The 19,194-nt window shown below is 45.1% G+C and overlaps 3 protein-coding genes across 3 annotated transcripts in view; 1 reads left to right on the top strand and 2 right to left on the bottom strand.

Moving 5' to 3' along the window:
- lrrc49 (leucine rich repeat containing 49) overlaps positions 1–3,521 on the bottom strand; it is a 37,661-nt gene extending 34,140 nt beyond the window's left edge. The window contains exons 1-3 of the mRNA XM_080539106.1: positions 3,464–3,521; positions 2,706–2,909; positions 1,963–2,029 (exon numbers count right to left, since the gene is read on the bottom strand). Coding sequence (XP_080395232.1) covers positions 1,963–2,029; positions 2,706–2,909; positions 3,464–3,471 — 279 coding nt within the window. The 5' untranslated portion in view covers positions 3,472–3,521. The remainder of the gene's footprint in view (positions 1–1,962; positions 2,030–2,705; positions 2,910–3,463) is intronic.
- Positions 3,522–8,832: 5,311 nt separating this feature from the next.
- larp6a (La ribonucleoprotein 6, translational regulator a) lies at positions 8,833–12,708 on the top strand (the record flags this gene model as incomplete). The annotated part of the gene is made up of 3 exons (XM_080538801.1): positions 8,833–9,602; positions 10,899–11,097; positions 11,605–12,708. The coding sequence occupies 3 exons, from the start codon at positions 8,833–8,835 to the stop codon at positions 12,706–12,708; spliced, it is 2,073 nt and encodes a 690-aa protein (XP_080394927.1).
- Positions 12,709–16,161: 3,453 nt separating this feature from the next.
- Positions 16,162–18,781, bottom strand: tm2d3 (TM2 domain containing 3). The gene is made up of 6 exons (XM_080539879.1): positions 18,676–18,781; positions 17,750–17,851; positions 17,433–17,593; positions 17,070–17,244; positions 16,877–16,952; positions 16,162–16,562 (listed from the first exon to the last, which is right to left on the bottom strand). The coding sequence occupies exons 1-6, from the start codon at positions 18,713–18,715 to the stop codon at positions 16,397–16,399; spliced, it is 720 nt and encodes a 239-aa protein (XP_080396005.1). The 5' UTR covers positions 18,716–18,781; the 3' UTR covers positions 16,162–16,396.
- Between the last annotated feature and the right edge of the window lie 413 nt (positions 18,782–19,194).

Raw genomic sequence — 19,194 nt, 5'->3', positions numbered from 1 at the left:
CAATGGCCCGAGTGCATTAAGTCCCAAAACTCCCTCCTTAGACTGTTTGTGTTGGACCGAGACCGGAGGCCGTCAGGGGGGAGATTGAAACACCTTTTGTTATGACTGCTGATGAATACGACCCAGTGAGGTAATGTTCCAGTCAAACTGGGGCCTCGCAAACCGGTTGTCTGTCTCTTCTAATTGTCTCTGTAGTTAGCAAAGCTCCACACCTGCTCTAGTGAATGTGTAATGGACAGGGTTCGAAACCTGGGTCTCCCACCACGTGGACCTTGGAAGACACAGGTGTCTATCGTTAGGCTTAGAGGACATTCTCAAGGTCCGAGGGTGACACTTGAGTGAGTTCATGTGTTGTGCAGGGGGTTACCGCATCACAAGAGCATGACTCCAAACCACCTCTGCTACGAATGCCCCCTTACTCACCTCTGGCACAGCCAGAGCATGGTTGAGATCACCACAGAGCTTGGCTGGCTGGGGAAATCCTTCTGTCTACAAAGCTGAGCAAGGCCAGAGGGGTCCTACACTGCACCTCTTTCACAAAAACAGCAATATCATCCTCCATTATCCGCCGCCCATCTCTCGCCAGGGTAGATTGGCAGAAATATTTCTATGGGGTCGAGTTACGGATCACCATAGAGGTGCTTCCTGTCGGGGCAGGTCAGGCATCCAAAATATGTTTACGGTGGTTTCCCACTCAGAAAATCATTAAAACTAGTCATTTAACATCCCAGACGGGCCTTTTTTTCTCCAGAAAAACGAATACAAAAGAGGTCAGGGCATTGTGTGTTGGCATGAAATGCTGAAATGCTTATGTTATTCTGTGCTGTATACCTGTAGTGATAGCATTCTACATGAAGTGTGTGGTTAAAAATCGCGGGAGGGAGAGATTCAGTGAGAGACTTTGTACTGCGTTTCTCTGGCATTGGAGAGCAGCAGATTATGTGCAATGTAAACTATGATGTGTGACGATGCCATTGTAAGACAAAGGGAGGTTATTACACAATGTGAGGCCTCCTGTCAACCCGGGACTTGGTCAATGGGGTTGATTGTGGGTTGAATGTCCCGCTCTCTCCCAATGAGAATATCCCCCTTTTGAATATTTCCAACGAACTGGAAGAACGACAACATCCTGCCACAAAAAAAAAACGAATGGCCCATCTGGGTAAGAGGAGGCCTGGAGTGACATGTGGCCAGCCCAGTGAACAGAGAGGGCTGAAATGATCTCCTGTTTGTGGTCAAAGGTGGCTGAGGCACTGCTGTGCTTTGGGAAGCATAATATATGCAGTAATAGAAGATGAATAGAAGCCTATGTTTCATGGTCATAAGTGAGTGGAAAACAACTGCTGCTGGGTGGATTAACAGAGCAAATGTGTGATTGGGAATCAGGCGCTATGAAAGGACTCTGGGGGAAACCCTCGGGAGCAGTGTGGGCGCAATACTGGCAGCGTGTTTCAAACAACCGGGGATGGCTTTTCAATTGCTCTTCTTTTTACAGTTACTGGCAGAATCCAGATTTGACACCAAGGCAGCCTCTGTGACCTCCTCTCCTTCAAAGCTTTTTAATACTGCCAGCTGCCAGCTCATTCAATAGCTTTTGAGGGAGAAAAAAAAAAATATATATATATTAATATTTGTTCAACTTTAAACTCAAATTAGGGAATGTATAAGGGAGGTGTTTGATCGTAACGATTTGAGAGCAGAGATTCTGGGGTGGCAGGGCACCAGTAACCAGTGGTGTTCAGGAGGTGGCAGTGCCAATGTGCCACCCAGCACTCACTGAACCTCACAGCTAGATATCACAGACAGTGCCCCACCAGGCACAGTATGGCAAACAGAATTAGACACACTAAATGCATTGGGGGAAGAAAAAAAACTAACCCACGTGGGTAGCTACAGTACAGCTATGTTGAAGTATAACAACGAAAGTGAAATCCTCCTCTTTCTAGGATTTGAACAAAGTACCTGATTGCCATGTAAGTCCAGGACGTCTAGTTTCGTCATGTTATTCAGACTGCATATCCTTGGAATTCTGGAAAACAACAACACACTCTTAAGCTACACAATATCTGGCAACGTATCAGGGAAATGTTTCTACGGCAAAGATTTGGCATCTCCTCTGCCGATGGAATGGTTGCTAGGCGGCACAGGAAACAATTGATTGGCAGAGAGCTATAGTGGCATGCGATTTTCCACTGATGGGAGATTTACTGTAATCCGTTGTCCGCTTGCCCAGTACTGTCCGTAAGACTCTTTATCAAACTACTTGGGAAGTTCGGTTACAATCCTCCTGGAAATGCCAGCAGAAACTTAAATCTGCGGTATGTTGGGCTTAAAAGAGTACCGCACAGACTGTTCTGAAAGCAGCTCTCAAAAGACAAATGTCATGTTTTAGCAACCCTGGAACCAAACCAGAGCTCGGCAACGATATCCCGGTGGTATTGGCTATGATTTGTGACTTTAGTCTTCTCCCTCTTGACCATTCCTTCGAAGACTCGCAACGAGAGGGATGGTTTTGTAATGAAATTGAGCACCTGCAGATAAACACGTTTCAATGGAGCCTAATATATTAGCTAGAAGTCATCAGTCATATCCCATACGTAATCTAAAAAGCAGAGTGCCTATCCCTGTGGTAAGATCTTTCTAGAAACAACAAAGCATTATATGATTTAAAGCATCCTGTATGCTTAAGGGACCAAGTGACAGACCTGTTCCTGCCCAGCATCAGCACTCTGAGCGAGGTCAGGGTAGAGATGCCAGACATCTCGGTGATGCGGTTGTCATACAGGTCGAGGAAGACCAGACGCTTCAGATGAGACAGGTTCTGAATACGAGTGATCCGGTTGTGCTGGAGGTTGAGCAGGCGAAGCTTATCCGAGCCCGCCAGTAGGGGGCACTCCTCCAGAGAGCGCCTGTCAAAACATGAAAAGCATTGTCAATAACAGTATTCAATAACAGGAAGCCTTGAACATTGTTATGAAGCCTTGTTACGATGCTTATAAGTTGGTGCTGTGCTCCCGCAGTTCAAGAGGAACAAGCCACCTTGACACTGCCTTCTTACACTGGTAGAATGTATCATTCATCTTGGTGAAAAAGAACCAGATATGTAAAGCTACCGTTAGATTAACATGCGTGCAAGGATTATATTAGCGTATTATTGATGGAGCGCTGAATAACTCTTGGAAGGGACTTTGCTGCAACCTACTGGTGACTCCCAGTAATTGCATCCTTTAAATCCTTTGCATCCTGTGTTTGTGTATTGAGGGGCCCATCTCTCCCTCCCTTCCTCCCTCTTACCCTCCACTCAGTAAGCAAATATGAGGTGAACGTTGCCCTGAGAAAAATGCCATGTCATCTAGATTGTTATGTATACAGCAGTACTCGATGTGTTCCTAAAAGAGCAAAAAAAACAGTCCTACTGTGCTGGACTATTGAACAACCAAAGCCATGGGTGACTTAGCCCTACCTGTTCATATCTATTCGCTCGGGACTGGAAGCATAGTCATCATGAAACCGAAAGGCAATGGGAAAACCAGGAGCTGAATTCTCACTGCGTGTTAAGGAATCACCTGGTACAAAGACATAACAAATCGGGACAGAAGTCATATCATGCTTGCCTGACATAGGCTATGTAAGTCTATCATGTAAAAAAGCACAGTCACAGTAAACTAAGTGTGCGGAAAGGTGTTCCTGCCTTTGATTATAATATACAGACAAACAAAGTGAAATTGTTAGGTGATATGAAGTATGTATAAGTTATAACAAAACAAATATTTTCCAAATCAAAGGGGCTGGTGTAGAGTGTTGTTCCTAAAAGGTCTTCCATACCTGTAGGCTGGGTGAGGGGCGAGGTATTGTTGGCATAGGTGGCCCCTGCACTGTGGGTTACCCTCTGAGGCTTCACTCTGTGTGCCTGTTGTCCCACATCACCAGTCAACCCGTTAGGGACGGCCGCGGCAGGGGGTAAGAGGGTGCGCTCGGGGCCTATATACTCATTGACAAACGCCAGCACAGGTGTGTGGACAGGCCTGCCGCCACTGTGTGCACTAAACCTGTTGTCTTGAGAAAAAAACAAATTGAGAAAACATGAGATAACCTATCAGTAAAACCCCACCCGGTGCCAGTGTTGGACTTGAATGTGTAGGCCTACCGTGTCTCTGTGTATTCATTTTCAGGGTGTCCATGTGTATTTCTTTTGTAAAGTCTTTAGACAATCGGATGTCCAGCTGTCAAATGCAATTTTCAATTAAACATCATTACACAACAACGTTAAAGGATGACATTAATCATCATAATGTAAGAACTGAATGTCGTACATCATGATCATAAAAGACAACATCTCAATGAACTCCTCTACACTGATCTCCCCTGACTCACCGGTCTCTGGACGGGTCTCTCTGGTATGAGAGATCTCACTGCTGCAAGGTGTAGTTTGTAGCTGTTGACCTGTATGGATCACAAAGCACAGACCTCGTGTGAGAACTGCTACTGGGAAAAGATGCGACGGAAGTCAAGTGCAACAATACAATCCACAAGCGGTGTTGCAACATAGGATATGGCAGAGAATTCGTGAGCTTAGAATTATAAGGTTCTATCTCCGTTTAGGGTAGTTCAGAGATATTGAGCGTCAAAGTTTTTACATTCCATTATGTTTTGTGAGATGGAACCTTTGTATTTTATGAATTACTAACCCAAAAATGTCAACATTTTAAAATTAACACCACACAGGCATTAATAAACACCTAATGGATCAGATTATGTAAAAAACTCAATTTTGACAAAAATTGAGATAGAACCTTATAATTCTAACGTCACGAACTGCTACTGGGAAAAGATGTGACTGAAGTCAAGTGCAACAATACAATCCACAACAAGCGGTGTTGCAACATAGGATATGGCAGAGAAGTGTACTGTGTTGTTGATTGAGCTCATCCTACCGTCGGGGTGAGGAACCTCCCTGGATTGTTGCTCTGTTGGTGTTTTTGAGAACGCATGTTTCTGCAACCAACAACGGTGGCTAAGCTAGTTAGCTAGATAGATAGTCCTGCTGGCTACTTTGTTTGCTAAATGTTGCTAGGTTTATCAACTTTGCATGCAGAGAATAACAGAGAAAATGTCCGGTCGTTTAGTTGTGAGTAAGTAAAAAGTGAATCTTATCATAATAATAAACTGGCTGGCTTATCGTGGCTCGTGACAGCGTACTCTCTCTCTTCCTTGACAACGACCATCGTTTCCATGGCAACCATACATTTTACCCTAGTTACGTCAACGTCCTGTCTCACGACAAGACATTCCGCAGTGAAACAGATCTTAACTTAAAAACTTACAATGAAAGGTTCTTTTATCAAAAATACAGACGTCAGTTCGTGAGCTTAGAACTATAAGGTTCTATTTCCGTTTAGGGCAGTTCAGAGATATTGAGCGTCAAAGTTTTTACATTCCATTATGTTTTGTGAGATGGAACCTTTGTATTTTATGAATTACTAACTCAAAAATTTCAACATTTTAAAAATAACACCACACAGGCATTAATAAACATCTAATGGATCAGATTGTGTAAAAAACTCAATTTTGACAAAAATGGAGATAGAACCTTATAATTATAACGTCACGAGTTGGTGACATTGACATCAACTGTCACTGAGTTACTTCTTTTTGTTTATTGAGTTTTTATGAAAATGATCAAACAAATCAAATAATTATTATGTGCATACAGATCACCCAAATGACCATCCAAACGTGTATACATGATACATACATTGATACATATCAATGAGCAAAGACTACTGAGTTACTATTTAATCTATTTTCTGATTCAGCCTAATGTGTGTTAATGTGACTTGCAGGTATCAAATCTGGGTTGCCTGTGTGAATCAGATCCACATCATGCCATAGCTTATGTAAAGCCTTGGGTCAACCTTTGAGACCTCTTCACCATTACTGTTTGATGCAGTGTTTTCAGCTCAGTGCACAGTTGGTTAAAACGTATATATTTTTATAACTTATATTTTTTAATAGATCAATTAGTCTGCACCTCAACAGTATTCGGTTGTAGTTGAAGTATTTATTCTTACTTATGACATTACCGTACATAATCTAGTTATTTTCCAGCATTTGATTTGTCTAAACTGGTTTGATAGTACTGTCCGGCCACTGTGCCCTAACAAGGGCATGCACACCCTATGGGTCACTATAACCTGGGCAGAAGATAGAGCACTTCAGAGGCTCACACTGAGGGGTGTAAGTGTGTGATTACGTTAGATAGCTACAGTCCCTCAGCTGGAAGGATAAGTGGCAGCTAGAACAACACTCTCACTCAGACTCGTCAAAGGTACATCCCACACACTACTCAAGTAGCAAGTATTGTCTATTCATGAAGCTGACACACTATAATAATGATGTGACTATGTATTGGCATTGCCCCCAGATCCAAGCCCACAGTGATGGTCCTGTACGTGGACATAAAGGAGCGATGTGAACTCTGCTGTTTGTAGGGGAGAGTGGATTATCTCACATTGCCAAGCAAGACACTGGGATTGATACACTGTGTCTGTCACTGTGTATTATGCATAGGGACTTGGCCAGTCAGAGCTCTCTTGGGTACAGTGGTTTATAAATATCTTGTCTGACTCAGAGTGAGGGAGGGACGTGGAGAAAAATGCTTAACTCACTCGGTTAATTGAAGAACATAAGATCTAGAGGCCTTTCATATGAAACAGAATAATTTCTTTGAGAAACAGACACATATTGTCATGTTGGCAGCCCCCTGATTTAAACTCTCCACACCCACCAAACATCCAGTGCATGACGGCAAGAGAAAATGTGTTTTCCTTCAGGATAGACTTTCATTCATTGCAGGATTGCCCAATTTTATTTATGATTGTCATCACTCCACAACTGATGGGGAACGTTACAACACACGCTCAAAATGTACTGGAAATGACATTTCAAAGAATCTAGCCTAGTTATCTTGGAATGGAAAAAATTGGGAGTCTGCAAAACCACATCAGATTTAATCAATAAGGACATTTCCCTTTGTTGTATTGCAAGTGGATTGCATAGTGAAAGAAAAACACGTACATGTCCAGCTTTCAATATCCAGATGTAGGCCTATTTGAAATGGTCGACACAACCATGTCATGCAAATGTTCTGTTCCACTGTGTCCTGTGAAATAATCACAGTAAAGTAATCAATTTGACAAATGATCACCCTGTTGCTGCTGTCATTGCATGGTAAACACCAGAGTATAAATTAGGTCTAGAACATGTACATGGCAGCAGATGTAAGAGCTGTACAACACACGCTGCCTCAGGAAGGCCTCCAAGATCTCCAGAGACCCATCCCACCCTGGGAACGAACACTTTGTTCGGCTGCCCTCGGACAGGCGGTTCAGGACCATGTTTGCAAGGACAAATAGACTGAAGCTCAGCTTCTACCCTAGGGCCATTCAGGCCCTGAACACAGCAAAGACCTAGGTTCTAGGCCCTGGACAATCTAGACAATTTGATGGCAGCTACTAGATTGTAATCAAGTGCAATACTGAAACACAACTGTGAACATTTCAAACCTGCAAACTGCGACACTTTAAATGAATGTGCAATAATACTATGTGCAATATGACAACCCTCGTGTACATAAGGTTCCGAGATAGGAAATGTTAGGATATTTATAGCATAGCATAGAGCAGTGTTTCTCAACCCTCTCCTCGGGGCGCCCCAGCCGCACCACATATTTGATCTGTTCCACCACCAGCTCACCTGATTCCACTAATCAAGTACAAAGCAATTATGGTTTGTACTTGATTAGTTGAATCAGGTGAGCTGGTGGTGGATCAGATCAAATATGTGGAGCGGCTGGGGCGCCCCGATCGAGGAGAGGGTTGAGAAACACTGGCATAGAGTACAGCACAGTGTTTTATTTGTATAGTATAGTATAGTGGATAGTGTATATAGCCTTTATTTATGTAAACCAGCTCTTTCCCTTCTTGTTTTGAGTAAAAAAAATATATATAGATATTTTTTTTTCCTAGCACCAGGGGAGCCCCCCCTCCTAAATTTCGTTGTATGGTACCTGTACTGTATTAATGACAATAAAGACCATTCATTCATTCATTCATTCATTCAGAGTTCAGTCTACAGTGATCATCTTGCCCAGATTGTATCTTTCCTCCCTCTCTTTGGGAGAACTGCTTCCTAATTGATGCGCTGCAGGGGTGACTTGCTTACCTTCCATAGGGGGCATTATCTGATTGAAGAAGTCTGCCTCTTCCACCGGGAGCAATACGACTCTGTAGAGTGTGTGTGTACATCATCGACATGGGCAGGGCATGATGCCCACAGAGAATGAGTCAGTCTGTCCACCAGCTGTGCAACTCTTGCCAACAGGGATTGGAAACATGCCATGGGTGTGGAAAATAAACATGCATATATACTGCTCATGTGTGGAATAGGACCTGGGTGATGATATAGGGCTTAGAGGTGTCAAGTATAGCATTTGTTTGCTTTCTTCATGTAAGCCTGAACAGCGATCTAAATAACTAATAGTAAAAAGCCACGGGCCATAATGAGTAATGACGCATCCGGTGTCATTTATTTCCGTCCTTCCCTCACACAGCAAATCCCTCGACAGCCCCTCTGCAGTCTATGCAAAAAGCCTATTATCCAATTTGCGGGTTAGGAGATGGGTTGGCCTTAATGATTGGTCAACAGGCAAATTCCCAATTGGAGAATTACCTAACACGTGAAATGTACACTTTAACTCCCCTCCCTATATAGACACGCGTGAATTGGCCGCCATCTCTCACTAGAAATAGGTTTGTAACAGACACGAAAACAATGCACGCTTTGGTGAACGCGTTTCTCCGTTGTCTCTCTTTCCTCCTGCTGCCCCCCTCCTGGCTGCATCTCGGGTTTGGCTGGTGGGTTGGGGATGAGTGCGGAGAGATGCCACGGCCCAATCCCAGAGCTCGTCTCAAACGCAGAAAGCCTCTTACATATCAGGAAGTAACAACACAAGACGACTCCTCCATCCCCGAGATCACTACTCGTGCTCCCAGTTGCGTCTCGCTAGCCGCTCCAAGCTCCGGCTCCGCTCCTCCGGGTTCTCCGTGGGGTCGAATTTGGGAGCTCTGGCGAGCTGTGGAGCGCATCTTCGGGGCTCCCTTGGCCAGCATCCACCAACGCTGGTGGCAAAAGCGTCGAGGTTTGTACTGTAGCCCGTATCCGGCCGCTTTCAATTCGGGTAAGAATAATAAAAGCTTCAACCAGGAAAGCACCACCACCGCTGGAGGAACGGAGGAAGCGAGTCAACCGGGAGAAAACGTTACCGCGTTCTGTTTCGGTAACATGTCGATGATCGCGACCATGGAGTTCATCCAGAGCCCCCCGATTGAGTCTGTGTCAGGTTTGGTGGTGGTGGGGAAGGATATCGACGAGGAGGTGATCGCGGTGGAACACCTGCAGGAGATGGGGACCCAAGTGACGATCACGGTGGCCATCCAGGCGGCGGAGGACGAGGAGCCCGACGAGGAGGTGTCCTCCTCCAACCATCTCGATTTCCTCGGAGGCAGTTGTAGTGAAGACGACATCGGGAGACATGTCTCCAGGTAAGGCGATACATACATTGATGTTTTACTACCGATCGTGTATTGGCATGCGTGTGTGTGCGCCTCAAGGTTATGATTTCGGTAGCAACCAAAACCATATTCCGGCTATTTTAAATAGTCATCCAAATGAGATGAGAGATCGGGTTCTGTTATCGTCTGACTGGTTTAACCACCTGTAGATAGATAGGCATTGTCGCTTGCTTAATCCCATTTAGGTAAAAGCCAGAGACCTGACACAGGACGGACACCTGCTTCAGACTCTCATTCCACTAATTCCCCTGCGTCATCTGTCTGCTATTTTTGCCCCTCGTAAATTCCCGCCCCAGTACTTAAGATTTGGTCATTTTTTTTAATGGTAGTCTGAATTCATCGTTTGCCTCAGCTAACTTTATTTCACTGTCTGGCTGGCCACCTAATTGCCGTGATTGCGCAATGACACGTGCTGATTTCGAAATTCGAATGTTTGTGGTGTTTTCACTGGATACATTGTAACTGGGGAGCGACCTGTTGATAAATGATCGGCTATATGGGCACACGTACATGGGCAATTGACAGAATCGCTCTGTCAAATTGGTTCCTTTTTAAAGTGGCGTGGGGTGGGATGTGTCTACGCATCTTTTGTTTTCAAAGGGTTTCCCCCTTGACCTCAATGTACAGTACAACACAGTGGCGGGATGTTGCGGTGGTTGTGATGCCTGGGTGGGTGGGTGGGGGCCGGCGAGGCTTGCCAGGCTGCAGCCGCCTCCCTGTGTTGTAGAATCGCTGTTGGAGGGTGTGGGAGGCTGAAGGAGGCGATGAGTCATCCCCCGAATTTCATTAAGACCTTTTATTCTGATCGCCCAGGCATCCCTCTAGCAAATCTCATAGTACTCTGTCAATAGAAGTCTGATTAAACCTTTGTGCCGGTGTGAGGCAGACAATGATTGCACTGTTTGATAAGTAGGACTGATTTTGGTTCATAGCCATGTCCTGCGTGGGCAGCGCACAGTCAGTGACTGTGGAGATCAGTGACTTTGCACTCCTCAGATGGAGAGGTCTTTGCCGTTCTGTTCCTGTTGACTGGACACATTGCGGTGTTGCCGTTCTGGGCACTGAGCAGCAGTGTGATGATGGCCACGCTGTGGTTACTGGTTAGGCAGGCAGCCTGTCACTGTCGGAACAAAACACTGAAATCTGAGGAGGAAGGAGTCCAGAATGTCAGTTTCCACTGCCAGAATGGCTGTTTCCACTGCCAACACTGTTAATCTTCCGCCTGGTCTGTGTACGACGTGAAACATGTTTCTGTCTTTCTCACAGTGGTGCTGGCACAAGTGGAGGGGAGCTAGAGGAGGAGAGCTGGCAGCCCCCCGACCAGGAGCTCAGGCAGAAGCTTGTAGCCCAGATTGAGTACTACCTGTCGGATGAGAACTTAGAGCACGATGCCTTCCTGCTCAAACATGTTCGACGCAACAAGCTGGGCTTCGTCAGTGTCAAGCTGCTCACCTCCTTCAAGAAGGTAACACATTTCCCACGTGGTGCTTCCTGATGTTAAAACAAGTCCCTTGGGGGGGGGGGGGGGTCATGGTGACATTTAATGTCGCTCAGCGGGTATTTCTAGTGTCAATACAGTAAGCTTTTGGGAGGAATGAAGGGCAATTCACACAGACTACAAAAGCTGGTCATTGATAATTCCTCTGATTTCTTTTTAATGATCCATTTCTTCTTTTAATCAGTGGCAAGAAAAACAAATAATGTGTCATGCTGCCTAGAGGAACTATGACCTAGATTGTGTACGTGTATGTTAGGGAACAAATCTGTATCACAATCAACAAAACTGTAGCCACAAAGTTGATCTGCCATTTGACTAACCCATACACTATCATGACGCCATCAGAAATCACTGGGTATTCTCAGGAAGTCAGATTAAGGGGAAGTTGAGTAGTGCGTACAGGATGCTGTGAGAAATGCAGAACCTTGCCTCAACTTGTCTGACACAGCGTTTTTTTTATTTATTGCCTTGCAGGTGAAGCACTTGACGCGCGACTGGAGGACAACTGCTTATGCGCTGAGACACTCGACTATACTCGAGCTGAACGACGAGGGCCGCAAAGTGCGACGCTGCTCGACGGTTCCCGTTTTCGCCAGCGAGTCTCTGCCGAGCCGCATGCTACTGCTCAGCGAGCTGCAGAGCTGGCCCGAGCTGGGCGTAGCTCTGGAGGAGGGCGGGGCTGTCGACGGCGAGGGCGGAGCTACTCAGCAGGAGCAACTGATGAAGCTGCTGCTGAAGGCGTTCGGGACGTACGGCGCCATCTCTTCCGTCAGAGTGCTGAAGCCCGGGAAGGACCTGCCGGCCGACCTGAAGAAGCTGAGTGGGCGCTACATGCAGCTAGGCAACGAGGAGTGTGCCATAGTGGAGTTTGAAGAGGTGGAGGCGGCGGTCAAAGCCAACGAGGCCGTGGGCAGCGAGGAGGGGACGAGCTCGCTGGGGCTGAAGGTGGTCCTGATTGGGACCAAGCCTCCGAAGAAGAAGGTGCTCAAAGACCCCCGCCAGCGCGAGGAGGGGCTAGGAGGGATGCGCAAGAGCCGCTCCCTCAATAGCCGAGTCCGAGAGCTCCAGTACCACGGAGATGACTCCGCCTGCAGCTCGTCAGACACGGAGAGCAACCCCACCTCCCCCAGACTGGCCCGCAAGTCCCGCTCCGTCAATAAGCTAAGCCCCACTGGAGGGGGCGTCATCTTCCAGAACAATCACCTGAGTCCGGCCGTGTCTCCTCGCTCCAGTCCCTGGTCCAGTCCGCGCGCCAGCCCCTGCTCCCAACGTAAATCCCCGCATAAATCTCCGTTGGCCAGCGAGGGTGGACTCAGCCCCGAGCCGGGGCGTCGTTGGGCGGACTACTCGTCAGACAGCAGTCTGACGCCATCGGGTAGCCCCTGGGTTCAGAGGCGCAGGCAGGTGGCCTCCCAGGAGAGCAGCCCCGTAGGTAGCCCCATGCTGGGCCGGAAGATGCAGAACGCAGACGGGCTACCGCCGGGCGTGATGCGACTACCTCGCGGGCCTGACGGAACACGCGGTTTTCACTGTGTCTCTACTGGCGAGAGGGGCAAGACTGCTGCGACCCAAACCTGATTTGGGAGAACCCTTATAAGCCCCCCCCTAGGCCCCCAATCATGAAACAGTACAGCGATGAGATTTGACCCAGTCCTCTTGGCCACCACATCCTTCATCCATCCCCACCACCCCCCCATGTGAATGATTGTAGATTAGTTTTTTTGAGTGTTATAGTTGGAGTTTTGCCTGTCTTTGTAATACTTTTTTATACAATACTTTTGTTAAAAACATGGTGACATCTAATTTATGATCGTTGAAGATTTACTTTGAGTTGAGTACAGATTGATATTGCTTTAAGGGAAAACCTCTATCTAAGAAATTCCAAGTTGTGTACTATTTTCAGACACCAGAGTAATGGTATTGAGTCACCTCCATTACTATAGGTGTCATACATGGGGTGGGGGTGGTATTTCCATACCCTATTTTCCTTTTTTTTATTGGATAGTGTCCTCGTCTTAAAGTATGTGTGTAAAATCTCACAACATTTTGTCTGTGGATGGTGTACATGTGTAAATGGTGTGAATAGTGATATGAGCACATGGAACTTGATGTCAAGATATTACCATATGCCTTTCGCTCTTTGTCTATTGTGAGTATCAGTGTTACTTGCTCTTTAAAGAAAAAACTGTGGCCATAATCTCCCTCTGCCATAAGGTTGAACTGTTATCACCTGGTATATTATTTTATTTTTATTTAGCCTTTTTAATTTATTTTTATTTCATGCCTTGGCAGTCCATTAACTTAAAGCTTCCAAAGTAGGGGTAACCCCCCTATAGCTCTGCAAAAATGATCTACTGTTGTGGGGGGGGGGGGGAGAGAATCTTCCTCTGGCTGGAATCTGTTTCTATCAGTGTCGCATGCTGGTAGTGGGGGTACATGAGGGATGCCATGTTCCGGTTGGAGTGGTTACATGCCCTTTAACTCTTGCCTTGACATCAGAGCGCGAGTAATGTACAGTGCATTTCCTATTGTACAAATAAATCACTAAAATTGCATTTGGCTTGAGTATGATTTCATGTGATGTGTATTGTATTTAATTTTATGGACACATTGATACATTCTGCCATGACAAATGCAATGTTTTGATCGACATGGTTGTCTTAGCCAGGTACGTTTGACAATCGGCATCAATACCCTTTCACAACCAAAGGTAACTGTTCACACTCCTGTGCAATGTGTCTATGCTTTATAGCCTGTTGTCATGACCAGGCTGCCAGAATTGGCTATATTCCACTATGATGCACCATCAGGAAATGTGAAATTGAATGCACAGATGGAATGCAAATAACATGCTGGACGAAAACATGGATGCTATCATTATCAGCTTTGTCTGAAACCGGGTAAAGATTTGGCAGACTGCAACTCAGATTAGGTCTGATCTCACAGGCAATTATTCTGGTCCATTACGTTTCAGGAGGTAATTGGTGCAACTGAGATCGCTTTCAAATGTTCCTTGGCAACCAAAAAAGTGAGAAAGTAGATCATACTGAGATGGCATTAAAATCATAGGAAGGAACCAGATATGAACACATCAAATATTTCTTTGATTGCCATAATTGATGATTATTCTGTACTAATGGCCAAGGCCGTTGCTCGGTAATGAATCCAAACTAATTGCACTTGCATGAGTAATACTGTAGAGTGAATAGCCTTTTGTCCTCATCACTCACGATTAGCAATTCAATGCTCATTATTGCTAATACTGTGGCAATTTATCTCTCTGGAAATTGTGCTCAAATTCTCCTGGGTTAGGTCTCTGGGTTTGAACATGCAAATGTCTCCCAACGGTTTCCGAGAATGTGTATCCTGTCAAAGGAATACTAGAATAATATTCATAATGAGGCTGATTTTCATCTAGTTGATCAATAACTGACATTTTAAAAAACATTTATTTCTCACAAAATGTATTTATTTATTTATGATCAACATGTGATGATGCTATAACTATAACTGGGAAACCCTCTAGAAGAGACCAGTTACAATGCGTAGGGAGACTATCAGTCGTCGACTCAATGTGCGTATGTGCCAAACACTCTTTTATCATTCTGTGGGTGGAACCGCAGGGGGTGTGGAATTTGAGCAACTAGGAATGTCAAGCATTCAAATTCGCAACTGATGTGTATGTTGACCAGCCAATAGGAAGAGCCGACACATAGCCAGGCTTGGACTAAACAGGAGTTATTATATTTCATTTACCGTACAGCTCATCGACTAGTATATCACATGAAGGAAGAGGAAATCAGAAGACAGGCTCTTTGTAATGCATGGAATGGAATGAGGAATGGTATCAAACGTGCGCGTGTGATACCATTACTTATTCTACTTAATACATTACAATGAGCCTGTCCTTCAATGTATAGGCTACCATATGCATGGCTCGGCCTCTGTGATCTACAGTAGCATATCGTTGTTGCGGGATGAGGCAGGGCGTGTACTGTGTGAAAAGGAACACGCACCTGTGAAGAATGTAGAGGTGAGTTCTGGGTCACGCGTGGAGCACAGGAGTTACAGACCTGACCATGGCAATAATGACCGTCCAAATAGGCTCATCTGGATGACATCATAATACCATCAAATTAAAACTAGGAGCAAGCGTAATGAAAGAAAACAGGTACTTTACAGTTCAATAACATTTCACACCTTTATTTACATCACTTTAAAAAATAAACATAACAATAAAAAAGTAAATACAATTGTTAAATAATTTACAGTGCTCCAACAGAAAAGCTAAATCATACACCTGTAACATGGACACCTTCAGTGATGGGCTGGTGACTGATTTGTTGTACAGCACATTCTTCATAAGCAGTGGATATGATGCATGTTACCATGAGGGTCTGGGCAATACAGTGATGAATTAACATGGTAACAGCTTGACGGACAACATGGACATTCCCCTTGATCCTCCTGTCAGTTCTGTTTTGCTCCTGTGTGTGTGGGGGGGGGGGATGCTGAGTGGGAAGTGTCATGCTATGGAATGCTGAATATTCATAAATTTAAAAAAACTGTCCTAATAACCATCAGGTACGTTTCCTAATACCGGTATCTTTACCCACGTTCTCAACCAAGCTGGCATTGACATTCACGTCGCAACGTTACACACCAATGAACTGTTCTGTTTACGCCAAAGAAATCTTGCTTGCTGGTTGATTGACAGGACAGTTACTCTATGGTCATCCATAGCATCTAACCATATCACACTGATCAAACGCCACATGCTTTCAGAGAAACTGCGAGGGAAGAGATAAATTACCTTTCCTTTTCCAATATCTTTGTCTCAAGCAGTTTTCCGGAATTATAATCACTTCAGTAGTCATGGTCACTGCTTGACCTGCGATGCCCGAACATGCAATGAGAAAAGAGGCACCGCAGGAGACCAAGGTGACAGTGACACTGCTCAACAGTGCCTGACCTGTACTCTAACCATCTTCAACCATACAACTTGACCCACCCACCCACCCACAGCCCAGTGCAGGTTGTATACTGTATATCAATAAAGAATGAGTGGGTTTAATCTGACACGTGTAGGAAGCTGCGTGTTTCCAAAGAGACAGACGCTACCACTGCTAGCAGATGGGACCGAGAGTCTGTTGCAGTGGGAGATTTGGGAAGGCAGACATGGTACTAATGGAGCGAGATCTCAGATCATTGGTCAGGCAGTCTGAAATGGAGGGCAACAACAACCATGCCTTTAGGGCCCAGGGTCTCAGATGTAGAGGGAGCCGTCGGCCGGCCCCACGTAGCCCACCCCAATCAGCAGCACGTCGATCAAGGTCCAGATTCCCAGGCCACCAAAGCTGAACAGCTTGCCCAGGCCCTCTCTCCACTGGCCCAGGTAGAACCGGTCCGCCCCAAATCCTCCTAGAGTGATGCTGCAGACACACCAATCAAAAAAAAACAAATAAACAGGAATCACAGAACATCTGTGCAGGTGCATATCAAAGAGGCTTCAGTGGCTACTGTGGATCCAGGTCATTTACTTTGCAACTGGTGTTAAACTGGTGGGGTTTTTACTATGTTTTTAACTTATTATGTTTTTAGGTTGTTTTGTTTTTAACTTATTATGTTTTTACGGTTGTTGTTTTTTCTCTCTGTAGCACTCTGAGATTCTTTTGAATGAAAAGTGCAATACAAATAAAATGCATTATTATTATTATTAATATAACTGTGTGTGGGGGAAGGTTACCTGAGTGCCAGCGCTGTTGACCACTTGTACCCTCCTGTCCAGTTGCAGTATAAGCTTTTCTGAAACTCTCTTTTACCTGACGACGAAAAGACAACAGCGATTAACGGACAATAGATATTTCATAAAACAATGAAGCAGGTATGATGAGAGCAGGTATGTGGAAAAAAAAAAGTATTATTTTAGCTCATCTTACCTAAGCAGTGTACATGTTCAAGGACAACGCAGGTGGCATTATAGCGAGTGCGGGGGCAGGAGACCGTCATACAGTTGGTGGAGGGTGTGCACTTGTACTGCAAGGGATCCAGCTGCCAACAGAACTGACAGGTGATGGAGAGGGAGAAGTTGGTCTGCTGCTGTCCTGACTCCCCCTGGAAGCAGAGCAAAACCAAATTGAAGTGCTAGCAATAACATACGGAAGAACAAACAGAAGCGCTAGCAATAACACAGAATTAGTCATTTTGGCTACTTCAGTCCTTTGACACCCATGCACATAATCTGAGAGAGAGAGAGAGAGAGACAGCTTTGTCCAGAACATTCTGTTCCCTGGAGAACTCACTGTGCAGTGGACTCCCCTCTTGGCCTTGCAGGCGAAGGAGGCTTGTTTGCCATAGCTGCAATTGTGGTGGTAGCTACAGTTCACACAGTCAGCTGGCAGTTTACTACACAAACCCCCACTTGGGCATTTTGATGTGTAACTGTCCCCGTCTGTTGGAGACGCTGCAAAGACAATAGAGAAATGACATTTCATTAGGAGGACACAAAACCTATGCCTTTATCTAAATGTTTCCTGTAAATCGCATTGTATTGCAACTGTACATGAAATGTGCTATACACATATCCATGGGTGGTTTAGTTTGGGGAAGGGGATCTCACCAGAAGAGGCAGCTGGGACCACCGGGCTGGTGATGACTGGACTGTGCTGAGCATCTCGACTATAGGGGGGCTCCTGACCCACGTGCGCAGAGCTAAGATACCCTGGAACACAGACAGGGTGACATAAGAAGTGTGTTTACTCACTTAGCTAACATAAGTAACTTGAATGGACATATCATGACGTTGGCTATTTACTATAGGCTGGTGTAATCATGTTCTCATTGGTGATGTGAGATCTGAATTCTCTGGGACCATTATGATGTAGGTTGAATTTGGATAATCTGGGACATTGTGTAATGTGGGACACTTAAGCTCCAGTGTGCTTATTTCCTGTTCTAACAACATCTGGTCAACAGGACTTTTACTATAGTTTTGGCATGGATGTCATGTGACAACAATTTTAAAGAAGATTTTTTGTTAGAACAGGAAATACACTGGAGCTTAGGTGTCCCACGTTCCCCGTGTTCATAATTGACAGGCTCGCTAAGATAGCTACAATACAAAGACATCAAGCTCTGGATGGCGTAGCTTCACGTTTAAGCCATCTTCTTGTTCTGCTGTAGCTAGCTCGTTAGCCAGCTCACGTTAGAATAACTAAGACTGCCTTGTTTAGAGACCATTAATTATTGCTAGCTAGCCAAGGACATGTTGTTAGCTTGCAGCCCCAGAGATCAGTCCCGTCTGTGACTAGCATCATAATAATATTGACATTTAGATGTCGTGTGATTATACACACAAAACAAACATCCAAATGTAAACATTCATGTAACCCTAGTCACAGATGGTCATCTTTATACAGGTATGCTAGCTAATGTCATTTACTAGTTGCTAGCCACTTACTTTGCTAACACACAGCTGGATAATGGAGGCTAAATAATAAAGTAAAAGCAGCATGCTATTCAGCAGGTGATGTTGCATATCCTTACCGTTGACACATTGCAAAAAGAGGTCCATGAACAACAACATTATGACTCCATTGGCTTTCAGACATCGCCCCCTCTCCTCTCTCCAGACCTGACAGATAGCAGATACCATTGTTGTGCTAGCTACTAGCAGCTACATCTACTTCCTGAATCCCAACCCTGCGCTCCGCCCATAAACGCGTCATATTTAAAGGGGGCGTTAGATTTAAAGGGAACGTGTGTCAGTTGAACGATCAGAAAACATTGGCAGGTGTCGAACATTAAGTTACTTAAATTCTCAATGTGCTATACCAGGGGTCGGCTATGGACAGAGATCTGTGCCACTAGAAACTGAATTTGAATGAATGAATGAATTAATTAATGAATGGTCTTTATTGTCATTGATATAGTACAGGTACCATACAACGGAATTTGGGAGGGGAGGCTCCCCTGGTGCTAGTAAAAAAACTAAAAACAAGAAGGGAAAAGAGCTGGTTTACATAAATAAAGGCTATGTACACTATCCACTATACTATACTATAC

Source organism: Nansenia antarctica (assembly GCF_963989245.1).
Source record: "Nansenia antarctica genome assembly, chromosome: 9".
NCBI lineage: Eukaryota > Metazoa > Chordata > Actinopteri > Argentiniformes > Microstomatidae > Nansenia > Nansenia antarctica.
The sequence above is the reverse complement of the archived record's forward strand: the minus strand, read 5'-3'. Positions and strand labels throughout refer to the sequence as shown.